The 17,026-nt window shown below is 33.7% G+C and overlaps 1 protein-coding gene across 2 annotated transcripts in view; it reads left to right on the top strand.

The window, feature by feature from the left end:
• ETNK1 (ethanolamine kinase 1) overlaps positions 1-17,026 on the top strand; it is a 62,851-nt gene that overhangs the window by 37,974 nt on the left and 7,851 nt on the right. For both annotated transcript variants that reach the window (XM_074194267.1, XM_074194268.1), the window contains exons 5-6: positions 9,253-9,336; positions 11,635-11,795. In XM_074194267.1, coding sequence (XP_074050368.1) covers positions 9,253-9,336; positions 11,635-11,795 — 245 coding nt within the window. The remainder of the gene's footprint in view (positions 1-9,252; positions 9,337-11,634; positions 11,796-17,026) is intronic.

Here is a 17,026-nt window from a genome sequence, read left to right as displayed (position 1 = left end):
AGGTCAGAAAAGGTTTGTTAGGAAATTGATCTTGATTTGAGCCTTGAATTCAACTTTGATGAAATGGGAAATCATTCTAAATCTGAGGAATGTCCTATGCACAGGCATCCCAAGATAGGAGATGAAATGTTGGATACAAGGTATTGTCAATAAATTAGTATGACTGGATAAAGAATGCATGAGGGGAAAAATGGAAAAAATAAGAGATAGTTTGGAGGAAGACTAGAAATGAAAGTATTGGCTTTGCTACAGTGAAGGCCCAGGTGAGATTCAGTTATAAATTAATTTAGTGGACCTGACCTGATCAGCTTGGTGGAATGGTTTCCTCTAGTTATTTAGTAGCATGAAGGAGGGGCATCAGATGTAGATCATTTTGCAGAGTATGAGCAGTTACAGTATAGATTGATGGATTAAGGGATTTGAGGATAGAGAGCAGTTATTGGTTTGAACTGGTGAACTCTATAGGTCAGGATTGGAAAATGGAAAATGAAAATTCAGGGCAAGAATAATGACTTGAAAGAGTCATGAAGAATAGAAGAAATATATATCACAATGAGGATTAAAAATACGTGAAGGGAGTAACAAGGCAGAGAAAGAGAGATGGAATGAAGTTAAGATTATTAGAGTTTATGGTTTTAGAAATGGAATACTTGTGGTGGTGAGATCAAACAACTGACTATTCTTGATGTGTGACTGAGGTGAAGGGGAGAATGTCATCAGTGATTGGTGAGATAGAGGAACTAAGATTTGAGAATATGAACATGGCATGTTGAATTTTCCTAGTATAAGAAAAGGTAGTAGCAATAGAGATGATGACTGAGAAGGGAAGACAGTCTGGCATTGCCATCTGATAATCTTGGCTGTGCCCTTAAGTATTGGTTTAGACTTATGGTCTGACTCAGGGTAAATATAATGATAGTTCGGTGTTATATAAAACTTAAAAGATTTACGAAACACTTTCCTCAAAAGTGGACTCTGTAGCACAGAACATATATTAACATAATTAGGTTACAGTTGGGAAACTTAGTACTAGGGGACTTGACACTACAGTTATTTGTGGGGAAGCATCAGACTCCCAAGTCTTATGTGTTCTTTCTATTATATCATGCTGCCATGAACTCTCATAATAATGAAGATTGAGTTTAGATTAGAGTTAATATAGTATGATGGAAAGGAGAATCAGTCTGTGGGTGTTAAATCTATGTGCTTGCCTGGTAGGTGAAGTAGTTCGTTTTCTCAATTTATTTCATATTATGTTAGAGGAAACAACATCTACCAATAGAAATGTTGGTACAAAATAATGACAAAGAAGTTTTGGGAGCCTGGGAGGCATTCACAGCTAGGGAGGGGATCTTGGAGGTAGAATTATTTTAAGATTTTAACTGTAGAATTGTGGATCTTAGAGGTCTTCAGATTCCCTATATTTAATTTTATAGATGAGGAAATTAAGCCCCACAGAGATCAAGTGACTTGTCTAGCATAACAGGCAGAGTTGAAGGATTCAAGCAAAGTAATGATGTTGATGATGTTGATATTTTTCCTTTGTTCTTGAAGATATCAGGGAGGTCATATGAATTGGATTTGAGTGAGGGGGGTGCTGTGCTAAGTCACCAGCCTCACTTTATCCTCCAGAGTCATCTGGGTCCAGTGGCCAGATATGAATCAGGACAACTGAAGAGAACCAAAGACAGACTCTTAAGGGTGCATCAATAATGAATCTATGTATGAGACAGGATGGAAAGTTAGGAGGAAAACCTGAAGAGTATGGAGTATTGAAAACTGAGGCTAAAGATAACACTGTTGAGTGCTTTAGAAAAGATTAAAATGAGTAATGAAAAATGACTATGGGATTTGATAAAAGGGGAGATCTTCCCCCCCTTGGAAAATGCATTGAAAAATGATGAGATTTAAGATTTGTTGCCTTGCCCCCAAAGACTTTAGCAAGTCATTATTAAATGATATTCTCTTCCTTGAAAAGGTAAGATAGGCATACTTAACTTATTCATTTATTAATGTGATAATTAGAAGTGCCATTTTGGTCTAAATATATTACCAAACCTTTTTTGTATAAAGTCAGAGGATGACGTATAATTTAATTCAACAAACATTAAGTACTTGCAATGTGCTAGGCATTGCATTATGTATACTGGGAATACAAAGATAAAAATAGAAATAGTTCCTGACTTCAAGGACCTGACATTCTTGGAGGGGATATAGCATGCATACAAAAAATAATTAGAAAATATATGTAAAAACAAAGTAAGATCACTAAAAACTAGGGGAATCAGAAAAAGCCTCACGACCTTGAATGGATCTAGGGATTCCAAGAAATGAGGGAGAATATTGTATTCATGAGAGGACAATGAGCTAGGCAAAGGTACTGAGGCTGACTGCAGAATGTCATGGGCAGGGAACAGCAAGGACAGTTTAGTCAGAATACAGATTTTGTGATAGGGAAGTATTATGACATTTGTCTTAAAGAACAGACAAGAAAAGAACCACATTAGGAAATAATAGTTTTTGTTTTATTTTGGAGCTTCTTGAGTAGGAAGTAAGTTGATTAGGACTTGAGAGACAATCAACATAGCATACAATGATAGCAAATAGATTCAAACCTTGCCTTGGCCATTCATCTGTATGATCCTGGTTCAAGGTATTTAACACCTCAACCTCAGTTTCGTAGTCTATAAAATGGGGATAACCCTACCAACCCCTTCAAAACATAAATGAGATTTATATTGTATTGTATTGTATTATATTATATTATATTACATTACATTACATTACATTACATTATATTATATTAAATTATACATTTTTATGTGCACGCATATGAGAACTTTTGCAGACAAAGTTCTATATAAATACCAGACCATTTTAATCAATACCTTGTTAGTTGTGTACTGATCTTATTTTTCCTTTTTGAAGAAGTAAATTAATTTAGTTGTTTAGATCACATTTGAAAGTGGCATTTAGACATGCTATAATCATTTTGTTTATTGTATTCCTGATTTACTTAGGGCCTATTTTTCCTAGTTTTGAGGTTTTTTTTGACAGACATACTGTGCCACTCTAGTAATATCCTTAATGCTCAGCCTAACTGCTAACAGTAATACTAACTTGAATTTACATTGTTTACTAGCTAGCAACATCTCTGAGATGATAGTATAAGAGCATCCTCTTTATTTTATAGGTGAGGTAACTGAAGATTAAAGTTAAAAAGAGCCTGTTCTTACTGGTGCTTCTATGTTTAAGTCATTTAAATATTTAAAATATTTAAATATTTTGGGAGCCTCAGTTTTCTCATCTGTAAAATAAGATGATTCTAAGGTTCCCTTTGACTCTGAATCTATACTTTTGTGACTTTCTCAGGCTTGTATAGCTAACAAATGAAGATTATTGTCTGCCTCCCAATTCAAATTTTTTTCCCATTAAAAACATTTCCTTTCTGGACAAGTCATAAATTACTGATTGTTGTTGCAGTTATTCTGAACTATATTGTCAGAATGAAGAGATGGGTTCTGATACTGTTAGAAGATCCAGAAACTTAAATTTTTGGAAAATTTTACCTCAATTTTTTTCTTGACAATACCATGTCCAGAGCAAGTATCTTTAATTCCAATTCAAACCAGAAAACATCACGAAGCACTTAATTTGCACCAGACATTTGTATTAGGAAAATATATGTGAAATAAAATAAAAAAAATTGCCAGGAAAAGATAATCACATTTCTAGGTTCCAACAGTGTATATAGAAAATGGAGATGAGACTTGAATTATTACATTTTTCTGGTTAACAATTAATTGGTTAATTAATTTTACCTTAAATTATTTTTAAATGCCATCTCGATGAAAAGAACCATCCTTTGTAAAAACAATGGCAACCCATATCTCACAATTGTTCAGAATCCCAATAAGATTCTAGAATAGCTATTCATCATCATAAAACAGAGAAAGATACAGTATAAGTGGTGTATAGACTTTAGAAATGAGAAAACAGATACTATCATTCTTGTACTTAATGAAATGAGTTCTAGTGTTTCTATTTGTTTCTACTTAACTAATAAATTAGAATCATTATAATTGAGCAATCATTTCTAAATTATTATACTCTGTAGTTTGAAATATATAATTAGCAATTTTAAAAGTATCCTTTTGTTTTTAGTTGATGAATCAGTAGCCAGGAAAATTATGCCTGTTGCATATTTCCTGTTCAGGATTGTTTCCAAATCTCCATGCTGCAGGATATTACTTCCATGTGTTTTATATTTTAGGAAATTGAAGTAATTACTTATTAACAAGGTACTATGATTTCTGTGTTCACTAGTCTCTTTATATCATTCCTCAGTCTCTTTATATCATTCCTCAGTTCTATTCTGTACTTCTCTAAGAAGCTTAACACCTTTTTAAAACTGATGTGCAGTGAGTTAAAGAATTTTTAAAATTGGGAGAAAGCTCAGGAGGTAGCTAATCCAACCTCATATATCTTGAATCATGTCTACAATGTTCCCTACAAGTTCTCTTCTAGTCTTTTCTTGAAGATGACCTCTAGTGGTAGAAAAATTAACATTTCTTAACAACCCATTTCATTTTTGCATTTTAGCTATTTGCAAGTTTTTATTTAGGTTAAGCTAAAATTTGCCATTTAGTTCTTCCCCATAATCTGATGCCTTCTCTTGATAATTTATTTGCATATTTGAATAATGCTTTTATATGTCCTTCCAGATTGTCAAGTTTTCTTCTTCCTAGATAAACCCTCAGTTTTCTTTCTTTACAGACACTTTCTCGTGTCTGTAAATGCTTCTGAGTCATCCTTAAAATGTTTTGCCTGTAAATATAATACCTGATATGTCTTGTGGTCAGGTAGTGAAACCATTATTTCTCTTATGGAACACTCAGCCTAAGTTCATATTAAGTTATTTTTGTGGCTCATTGCCCTTATAATTTCAGTAGAATTCTTACTTTTAGCATGAACTGCTTTGTAATTAAATCCCCTTTTCCTGTACTTGTGCTGTTTGATTTTTGAACCTAAATTTTGGACTTCTCCAAAAATTGAGTAATCAACTTTGCAGTTATGTAATACAGGCTTCTTTTTTCAAGTATGAGCTGGACTGTGTGACCACTGGAGGTCTTTCAAGTTAGAAATTCTATTTTCACATCACTCCTCCATTAAGTTTTATCTTATAAGTTTGAGTGTACAGTTCCACTGAATCTATCCTAATACTTCATTGATTTTCAGTTCTTTGCTAAAATATTCATATTACCTCCTACTTAAACTTGTTCCTCTTCTGGCTTATTTTTTTTTCTTATTTTGGGTAGGAAACCTGGAACTATATTTATACAGTTAATGACTAAATTCTAATTTAGTGGTTTTAAAATTTTTCTGTGTTTTGAAATAAAGTAATATTCCTAGAGCAAATGAGTTCAATTAAGTTATTCTGAGCTTTTCATAGGTTCTTCAAAGCATGAAGTATATAAAATACAATTTGAAATAACTTTTAAGAATTCGGAGTCCTTTGTTTAGAACCATTTGTGTGGGAAAATCTCAATGTTGGTCATTTTATATAAACCAATAATTCTTAGCTCACTAACAAAATGACTTATAAATTCCAAAAGGATAGGTGTTTTCTATTGAAAATGTAAAAATATAAAGAAGGTTGATTTTTTTTAAAAAAGTAGAAATCTAGTACAACTTTTTATTGGGAATACATTTTCCAGTACAGTACTCTGATTTTCTGGCACATGAAACAAGGGAAGTAGACCTCTTCAATTTTAATCTTTTGTAAAAGATTAAATTTAAAGTTGAGTTCCACTTGAGGTTGTGACAGTTTGAAAAGAAGATAGTTAATGCGGACTTTTTTCTTTACATTTTTTTTTCCTTTTAAGCTTTGTGTCTTGTAAAATGTGAGTTTGCCAAATTTTCTTCATCTGCTACAGATTAGGTATGCCATTGTTGCTGCCATGTGGCGGCGCACACCGTGCTTCTTAAACGCACTGACTGGAGGTTTATCGCATCACTTGTTCACATGCACGGAGCCTGGTAACAGCCTCATCTGTATCTTGTTAGCTTCATTTTCTTATTTTTATTGCATTAATTGTAAGCAACATAGCATTTAAAATAAAGGCTAATTGTAATGAATTAATGCCACTACAACAAGTCAATGCTAAAACTTTCATATCAAAATAGATTTTAACTTTTATTTAAATTATCGATGTTTTTATTATTAAGTTGTATCCACTGTGGAAGCAGGGGTTGTTTTTTTACCTGCCATTTTTAACTTTACATGCCAAATTTTGAGTACACGTATGAAATTGTTTTTTGTTAGTTAATTCACTTGTGGCAAAATTAAACGTCAGGACTGGGCTGTGTATTTTTATTGGCATGAAACAGTTAAATGAGCTCTAGAATAGCCTGTGCTTTGAAAGTTAAAAGCAATCAACAGCTGCATAAAAAAATAACATTTATTTTACCTGTTGATTCAATTTTATAACTTACCCAGATTATGGAATGCTAGAGTTAAAAGGTACTTTGATTTTGTTTTGATTCCTTCACTACAAACGGGTTAATCTAAACCATTATAGGCAGCAAAATCATTTTTTATACAACCCCTAGTATTTTAGCTAATAGCTCACATTCATTTCTCCACTCTTATGTGTTGCAAAGTATTTTCCTCACAATAGTTCTGTGAAGTAGGTCAGTAAAAGTTCATATTAGTGATATTGTGGTGTAGTTGGAGAAGCACCACATTTGGAGTATGAAAAGACCTGGATTTGACCAACCCAGTTCTGCCATTTACTAGCTATGTGTCTTTGGGAAAGTAACTTAATCTCTCTGAGTCTGTTTCTTCACTTATAAATTGGAATGATAATATATTTAGAGATCTAACCTCACAGGACTATTGTTAGGATCAAATGACATGCAAATTGTAAAGTAGTATTACTATTAATAAGTAATATTATTTACTTCTAATGGGGAAATTTTAGGTGCAAAGAAATTAATTTGTTCAAAGTCACAACTCTTTGATGTCACAGGCAGGACTTAAAACACAGGTCTTCTAATTTCAAGTCCTATGCTCTTTACACTGTACTGTTTTAACCTCTTATTTTTAGGAAAGGAGATTTGTTAAACTTCTTTTGATCATCCATTCTCTTGCTTATCAGAAAAATGCTGAATATAAAACTAAACTTGCTTAAGCATTACAACTTTTCTGGCATATTTAACCTATTGAAGAATATAATGTGTAGTAGAAAAATTAGTTCATTTGTAGCAGATTCACACAATATTTTGATTTTTATACATTGAATCTAGAAAGTATACATTTAATATGAATTGTGATATTGAATTTTCATAGTGTAAATTACTCTTGAGTTAGCATTTGAATTTAGACTTGACTATTGCTTAAATAAGGTCACAATTTTTGTATTAAATGCATTTGAATTAAATTTTTTTCTGCTTTTGTTTAAAGGACTGCCATCTGCCTTGAAACTTTTCGTCCTACCATTTCTGCTTCTCTGGTTGGCTTTGATAAGAGAGGCTTCACAACATTAAACACAAATCAAGATTTGCTAAATCTATTGCTATTTGGAAAATGCAGTGAATGGTTTGTGTCAGTGTAGCTTGACTGTTTTGATTAAATTGTCAAACTGTTGGCTGATATTTTTTGACCTGGCCTTATTAAGTAGCCCTTTGGGGGCTTTCTAAAGCTGTATCTATTTCAGTATTGAAAAATAAAATTTCTAATTAGGAGCTTAGTACCTTTGTGGGTTCTTATATGGAGAAGCATTAATGAAATATGCTATATACTAAATATTATTTTGTACATAAATAGCTATCTTTTGTAAAGATCTTGTGCAACAAGTTTAAACTTTAGGGAATACTGCAGTGGTTAACACTTCTACATCTAGACTCCTAGAACTATATAATGATAAAAGCACTTCAACAACCATCATGTAGACTTAGTAGAAATGAATGATAAAATAGAAAATTACTAAGGAATTCTTAGCAGCTTCCTCTAGATCAAAATCTTAATAGGCTTCCAAAAATAACAAATCTTTTAATCAGCCTACTTTAAAAACTTTCTGTCTTTAATATATTGGAGAAAGTTATTGTGGTACAGTGGAAAGAGCACAGAATTTGGAGTCATAGGAACTGAATTCCAACCTTAGCTCTGCTTTGTACCACCTCTGTGACTTTGGGCAAGTCATTTGACCTCTTTGGCCCTCAGTTTCCTTATATGTAAAATGAATGAGGGAGTTGGACTAGATGGTCTTTTAAGGTGTTTTACAGCTCTAAATCTATGATGCTTTAATTCTTTAGATCTACTAGCTCAATAATTTTGGGAAGATCTAGTTTAGAATTTATTTTTATATGCAAATCTATAATTGAAATCAATGGAGAGATAGTATGGCATAGGACATAAAATACTGAAGATGGGGGCAATAAGATGTGGGAATCAAATCTCACTTCTTATATGTATGTGTTAAAAACATGCACAATCCCATATAACTTTAGAGCTCTTAGAGACTTCCTATAACCATAATTATATATGGTCAAGTTTTATACACACACACACATACACAAACACACACACACACACACACACACACACACACACACACACACACACACAGGCTGTGATCTGCAGCAAAGTTTACATATTGGGATTTCTTACACCATTAAAAATCAAGAAGCCTTGATGTAGGAATTAGAGCCAAAAGAATTTTAGAATAATTAGAAAAATATTTTCCTTGAGAAATGGCTCTTGCACTTTTTTAGTATTTGTTCACTAAACTTATTTTTTAAATTACTGGATTAAATAACATTCTTTAAATAAGTTAAAGGTCATTGGTAGTTTTAAAGAATACCATTCCCAAATAACAATATCCATGGAATTAAACATTCTAGCTAGAGCTGTTTTTTGAAGTATCTGTTGCCCTCATGTGGTGAAAAATAATTCCTATCTTTCTTTAAAACTTAGAATCATTTCATTTATTCTGTTTATATTTGAACTTTTTCTGACATAATAAATGCTCTCATTAACAAATATGCTATTGACTAGAAAAGATAAATAATAAAAAAAAATGTAAAGCTCAGTGCCATAAAATTCACAGCCTTAACCTGGTATTGTCTCAGCTGCATGTAACTGAGCACAAACAATGAGACAAATATTGCAGGATACTTAGGCACAAATAGCATAGGGGTTGTACCTCTTATATGTGACTACTTATGTCTTTGTTTTTGTGTCTCACATAGGTGATGTGCAATTCATAGATTATGAATATTCTGGCTACAACTACCTGGCATATGATATTGGAAATCATTTCAATGAATTTGCAGGTAAATTTGAATTTAACTTCTAACACTATAATTCTTTCCAAACAAAATTAGCATCTAGCAGACTGATGGAATAGTTCACTGACCCCAGACTTACTTAGTATTTGATTAAAAGTAAAAGACAGAACCAAGGGTTCTGAGTAATGATTTTTTTTTTATCCTGTGTTTCCTTCAACGTTGTGTGTGTGTGTGTGTGTGTATGTGTTGGGGTCATCATAATGGTAAAAAGCAGCAGGCTCCTTGTTTTTAGGGTTTTGTTTTTTTTTTTTGGTAAGGCAAATGGGGTTAAGTGGCTTGCCCAAGGCCACACAGCTAGGTAATTATTAAGTGTCTGAGACCGGATTTGAACCCAGGTACTCCTGACTCCAGGGCCCGTGCTCTATCCACTGTGCCACCTAGCTGCCCCTGGCTCCTTTTTTTTTAAAGGACTTAATTTACAATTACAAAAGGATTACAAATTCTTATTGTAAAGCTTCTGAAGAAAATATTAGAATTTCATGTTTATTTTATACCTGTTATGAGAAAATATTAAACATACAATTTATTTCTAATGTAAAATTAAAGCAAGACTTTGGAACTTGGGCAAATTTTAAAAATTGACAACATAACTTTTATAGGGGCGGCTAGGTGGCACAGTGGATAGAGCACCGGCCCTGGAGTCAGGAGTACCTGAGTTCAAATCCGGCCTCAGACACTTAATTACCTGGCTGTGTGACCTTGGGCAAGCCTCTTGACCCCATTGCTTTGTAAAAACTTAAAAAAAAATTGACAACATAACTTTTATATTAGGAAACACTAATTTTAAAAGGTGTAGTGTATGCTAAAACAGTTTTAGTGGTCTCAGGTTTTGGATACTCTTCCCTCAAGTAAAACACTTATTTTGGGATTTGAAATGAGTATTGTTTTATTCTAGTAGAAGTTAAATGTTTAGTATTCTTTATTTTTTCCCCAATTATATGTAAAGATAGTTTTCAATGCTCATTTTTTTAAGATTTTGAGATCAAGTTTTTCTAACTCTTCCTCTTCCCTTCCTCATCCTCAAGACAGCAACAACCTGATAATAGATTGTTGTAATCATGTTAAACATATTTCCATATTAGTCATCTTGTGAAAGAAAAATCAGAACAAAGGGGAAAAACCACAAGAAAGACAAAACAAAATAGATTTTTAAAAAATGGAAGAGTATGCTTCTTTTCTTGATGTGTATGGTGGCATTTGCTATCACAAGTCTCATAAAATTGTCTTGGACTTAGCTTTTCTGAACAATAGTGATCAATCGGTTGATTATCACAAAATGTTACTGTTATTATATACAATGTTCTCCTAGATGTGCTCACTTCACTCAACATCAGCTCATTAAAGTCTTAACAGGTTTTTCTGAAATGGACCTGCTCATGATTTCTTAATAGAAAACAATAGTGTTCCACATTACATTCATATACCACAACTAATTCAGTCATTCTCCAGTCTGTGGGCATCCCCTCAATTTCTTATTCTTTTCCACCACGAAAAAAAACTGCCATAAATATTTTTGTACAGACCTAGTAGTGACATTGCTGATAAAGGGATTACATAGTTTTATAGTTCCAAATTACTCTTCAGAATGATTGGATCAGTTCATAACTCTACAAGAAGTACCTTAGTGTCCATTTTAGAAATTAAGAACTTTAAAAGGGTAGTCTGCCAACAATTTTTCCCAAATGAGTCGTTTCTTTGAAAATAAATAACGTTAACCGGTGTGTTTGTCAGCATTAAATTTTAAATTATGATGTGCTCCAGATGTGTTGGTTTTTGTTAACTGTTAGTAGTTTGGAATTAATCTAGGGAGAAATTTAATCTATAAAATTTATTAGTGATTTTTCAGTTTTCACTTGTATTCCTATCACCCAATTTATTTACATTCCCTATTTTCTAATATGCCTATTAATGCATATGCCATAAGGCATAACCCATTAACATGCCTTGTCTGGGACAAGAGAGATGTCATTCACTAAATGACATAGATGGTGAGCAGCACCAGTAATTCAAAGGAGGGGAGAGATTGCTGTAGAAGAGATGCATTTGAAAGATATGTAGGATTTGAATAAAAGTTGCTAGAGGGCATTTCTGGCACAGTGTAAATTATTATAATTTAAATGAAGTACTTGAATAATTTTTCTAGAGTTTTACCAGTCACTAAATGCAACTCTATTTGACAATGAAAATTTAGTGGCATTTAAAAGTTTTCTTGAGGAAAAAATAGGGTGGGCAGAATAAAATTTTCTTTTATCTTAATATTTTATTTTTCTCTCCCCATTTTAGGTGTAAGTGATGTAGACTATAATCTCTATCCAGATAGAGAACTACAAAGCCAGTGGCTAAGGTCTTATCTTGAAGCCTATAAGGAATACAAAGGATTTGGGACAGATGTTACAGAGAAGGAAGTTGAAGTATTATTTATTCAGGTCAATCAGTTTGCATTGGTAAGTTTAAATATAAATAGTTGCTAATGATTCTTCTCAGATATAGTTAATAGTTGTAAATGTTTTTATCTTGCTAATAATTCTTTTGTAGATTGGCTGTAAACTTTTCCTGATTTTTTTTTTCCCACTTGGTAGCAGTCCTATTCCTTTCCTGAGCATGCTTTGTATATTTTACTCAGTATATACTTTCTTTTTTTTTTTAAGGTTTTTTTGCAAGGCAATGGGGTTAAGTGACTTTCCCAAGGCCCCACAGCTAGGTCATTATTAAGTGTCTGAGGTCGGATTTGAACTCAGATACTCCTGACTCCAGGGCCAGTGCTCTATCCACTGCACCACCTAGCTGCCCCCTCAGTATATACTTTCATGTACACATATTTTATCCTCCAGTAGAATGTAATATCTTTGAAGACTGGAATGAGTTTTGTTCACTTTTTAAATTCTTGGTGCCTTTAGTAGGCATATATAAAGCTATTGTTGAATTTAACTAAATTCAATTTTAGTCGTAGTTGTAGCATTTAGAGCTGGGTGAACAGAAAGAAAGAGAATATATATATATATATATATATATATATATATATCAAGCACTTAGTACTATGCACCATCTTAAGGACACAAATATAAGCCAGCCAGACCTTCCTCGTTCTTTAGAAGATTGTTCCAATAATGGAGACATAAACATATCAAGGGGACTTGGGAAAGGGATGTGAGAGTAGGATAAGTGGGACAAAAGAAGGTAAAAGCTTGCCTATATCAGAGCCAGGATACCTAGGACTGATGTAATGTAGAAAGCCTGCTGAAGAGATAGATGCAGTGTAATTATTAGTCCATTTTATAGATAAGAACATGGGATCTGATTGAGGATATGATTTTTGTGGATATATTGATGGTAGTTAAGGGTAACATGAAATTGGCAAGCATTTAATACATTTTCTAGTGTGTCACGGAAGGGTATAAAATAAAATATATTGCAGCCTGTAATGCCTGGCTTGGAAGTTGGTATGTTGTCCTAAAGGTAGTCACTGAAGGCTTTTGAGAAGAAGAGTTGTATAGTCATACTTGTTCTTTGGGAAGATTATTTTGGCAGCAGTGTGAAGGATGGATTAGAAGTAAGACTAGAAATGGGGAGATCGGTTTTGAGAGATAGGCAGTTTAAGAAGAAGTTTGACATGACAGTGTAAATATGAAGGTGTTGTCAAATGAGAACTGCCGCCAAGGTAGAATCCACAAGACTTTGGTAACTTTTGGGAGGGAAAAATGTTGGAGATAGTAGAGGGAAAAGTCAATATGATTTATTGTTTTAAACCAGTTGACTAGGAGGATAGTGTTCTCATCATTAGAATAGGAAAGTTGTTGGAGTGGGGGGAGGAGTGATATTCATTTTCAGATATTGTGAGCTTTGAGTATGGGTAGGTTGTATTTACCTGAATATTCAGATTTGGAACTCTGGATAGGGTAGAGATAATTGCAATCATGTAAGTGAATTGAGATTGCTAAACAGGAGAATTCAGCAGGAGAAGAGGGATTTGTGTTTCTTCTCCACTTCAGAAGTGAAAAATAGGGGCAACTAGGTGGTACAGTGGATAGAGCACTGGCCCTGGAGTCAGGAGTACCTGAGTTCCAATCTGGCCTTAAACATTTAATAATTACCTAGCTGTGGGGCCTTGAGCAAGCCACTTAACCCCATTTGGATTATTTATGTCTTGTGGGCATCCTAGATAGAAAGTGGCAATAATTTTCAAGTTTAGAAAACGGGCCATAAGCTTGGCATGGAGGGAGGTACATTTCAGTAGTGATAAAGATTTTTTTATTTCAATCCCAAGAGCTCTTTCTGCCTAACATAGAACAACTATTGACATTCCTTAATGATGTCATTATTCAAAAGGTAGAGAAATGAAGTAAGGGAATATATAAATCCAATTCTAATTAACAGGGCAACTTGTTAATGGTAGAATAGAAAAGAGCTTAATTTTTAGATTCATAAGACTTGGGTTCAAATTCAAATGTGTAACTCTAAGCATGTCACTTTCTGGCCTCAAGTTTCATCATCTGAAATATGAAGCAGTTGGTCTAGGTAAACTCTGAGGTCTCTTCCATCTCTAAATCTATCCTGGGTTGGAAATAATGGGATCTTTTGGGAAAATGTGATCATTCCCTTAAATGTGTTGATACACAGCTAGGTGTCTGAGCTGGACATAATTTCATTAGAGAAGATTTCGGAGTTCAGAGAAAGTAGACAGGATTATATGACATAAAATGTTACAAGATGAGTCTATGTGGAATAGAACCCCCCAGAACATCCTAAAAGAAGTCTGATTTGTACCCTTTGTTACTCATTGAAATTGTTCTTTCCAGAACCACCATCTTGCTCTCCTGATAGCCAGTTCTTTCTTTTGAAGTCCCCAGATCCATTGATTTTTTTCAGCTTGCTTGTTATTCTCTTGTGCCCAGGGAACAACCCAGAGCTCCATGCTATTTGCATGATAGATTAGTAGATATAATTTTCCTAGATTCTAGTAAAACATTTGTCAAAAGACTTTCATGATTTGTAGAGAAAAGTTGGGTAGATTTGTATTATATTATAGAATAATTAGATGAATTTGGACCTGTTTGAATTTCTGTAACCAGAGTTCATTGTCTTCTTTGAAAGGATCTCCAGAAGAATGACCCTGTTATGTGCTTAGTGCTGTGTTATTTGATTTTTTTTAATCAGTGATTTGCCTAAAATAAATTCTTATTGAATTGGCAAATGATAGAAAACTGTAGGTAGAGCTAATAAGTTATGTGACAAAGATAGGCTCCAAACAAAGATAATCAGGCTAGGATGTTGGGTGCTAAATAATGACTTTAATAGGAATAAATATAAAGTCTTGGGTTCCAGAAGTCAATTTTACACATTATGGGGAGAGCGGTATAGTTTAATAGGAATTTATCTGAAAATAATCTTGGATTTTCAAGGCCTACATGCTTACCATGAGTCAGAAATGTAATATAATATAATAACCAAAACAAGCTAGGAGTTCAAAACTTGTAGAGCTCTGTGAATGTGAATATAATAAAAGCTAGGGGAATTGGTAGTGGTAGACAGAAACATGAGTAGGACAGAGTAAAAGTGATATTAAGACAAAGAAGGGGGTGCCTAGGTGGCGCAGTGGATAAAGCACTGGCCCTGGAGTCAGGAGTACCTGGGTTCAAATCTGGTCTCAGATATTTAATAATTATCTAGCTTATGTGGCCTTGGGCAAGCCACTTAACCCCATTTGCCTTGCAAAAACCTTAAAAAAAAAAGACGAAGAACAGAGTAGAAATGAAGGGAGGAATACACAGCAGAAGTGGAAAAACAGATTGTAGAGGAGAGCTGTTTAAATGAAGTGATTAAGTCAGATAAGGCTTTTGAAGCCATTAAGGATAATGCCAGGAAAAAAGCAGAAAGAACCTGCATTTTTGGGATGGGAGATGTAGGTATATGGTTAGGGATGTGTAACAGGGAAGGTTTATGAGGTAAAGGAAGAAACTTTCTTTGACAGTTGCAAAATAAAAGGATTAGAAGGTAGGGTGGAAGAAAATATTAGAGATTACTATTAGATAAGGGGGTACTTGATGAATTTCAGTTAGAATGATGATGTTTTAGGTAGAAGCAAACTTATTTGGTGATAATAATAAAGTCATAGTTGATATATAAAAATTTTTGTAATCTTGAGTATTATGTATCTACATAATCTTTTCATATCTATATTTGATTTGTTCCCTAAAATTCTTGTTTCATTTTTTCTGACAAAAAAATTTTCATTACTAGCTTTTTAAAAAAAATTGCTTTTTTTTTTTTTTGGTAAGACAGTGGTATTCAGTGACTTGGCCCATGGTCACACAGCTAGGTGTCTGAGCTGGATTTGAACTCAGGTCCTTTTGACTCCAAGGCCAGTGCTCTCTCCACTGTGCCACCTAGCTGCCCCATTACTAGCTTTGTGACCGTGACTTCATTTTCCTCATTTATAAAATAGATTTAATAGTGTTTTTATATTTATAATGTTGCAAGGACAGCATTTTGTATACTGTGAAGTATTTTATGTGAATGTTCATTCTTGTTATTATATTGCTTCATTGTAAAATTATATTTGTGAACTGAAAAGACTAATTATTATACTCTTAGCAGTGAGTTATCAGACATTTCAGTTCTCTTATTTACTCCCCTCCCCCTCACTCATTTCATGCATATACCAAAATACACATTGCTTTTTGGCATTTTGATATCCCAATATACATTTGAGTAAGGCTTATGCTAGGAAATAAAGCTCTTTGGTCCTTAATCTTAGAGAAAAGCATATTCCAAAATCATGGACCACTGGGTAATGAATTTTGGGAGACACTTGAAGGTAATCCACTGAAGTGTAGAAGGATGAGGATCCATGATGATGGAGTCACAAATTCTTTGAGGTATTCAGTTTAATATTAATCCTTCATAAATGTCATTGCTGAATGAATTCTTTAATTCAGTTCAATAAGCATTTACTAAATACCACGTTGTCAAATTCTCATACAAATACCAAAGTTAAACTAAATTTCCTACCCTCAAGGAGCTTACATTCACCACTGTATGGTGAGAATACCCATTGTAAAAGCAGATACTATTGAGGTATGGAGACATACCAATAGCTGGGAGAATAAGGAAAGTATTCATAAAGGAAGCCCTGGACCTTAGTCTTTGTCAGAAGTACAAGTGTGGAGGTAGAGCCTTCAACCTCATGGACAGATAGCCAATCCAAAGGCATAGATAGAATGTAGAATGCCAGATTGGGAACTAGAAGTTTGAATGGAATGTACTGTGCATAAAGGATATTTAATATGAAGTCATTTTGTTTAAGAGTGTTTTATTCTAAAGGCAGTAGGAAGCTACTGAAGCATTTTGAGAAGGAAGTGACATAATTAGACTTAGGTTTTAGGAATATTACTTTTTCAGCTATATGGAAGATGAATTGAAGAAGGGAGAGCAAAGACTATCTGAATACTAGAGATGAGAGAAAGAAGGGAGAGTCAATGACTACAGTCATGAACCTGGTTTGCTGGAAGAGTGAACCTCTAAATTTCCCCTCCCATTTTTCTATATGGGAGGAGAAATTTAGAGGAAATCTTCTTTGCAATCTATATTGGATATGCTGAGTAGGAGCTGCTTACAAGACATCCAGGTTGAAATGTCAGAAGTGTAGAGCTCAGAAGAAGAGGCTGGATATTGGAGT

This window comes from Macrotis lagotis, chromosome 7, assembly GCF_037893015.1.
Source record: "Macrotis lagotis isolate mMagLag1 chromosome 7, bilby.v1.9.chrom.fasta, whole genome shotgun sequence".
NCBI classification, from domain to species: domain Eukaryota; kingdom Metazoa; phylum Chordata; class Mammalia; order Peramelemorphia; family Peramelidae; genus Macrotis; species Macrotis lagotis.
This window is presented reverse-complemented; position numbering and strand designations above follow the sequence as displayed.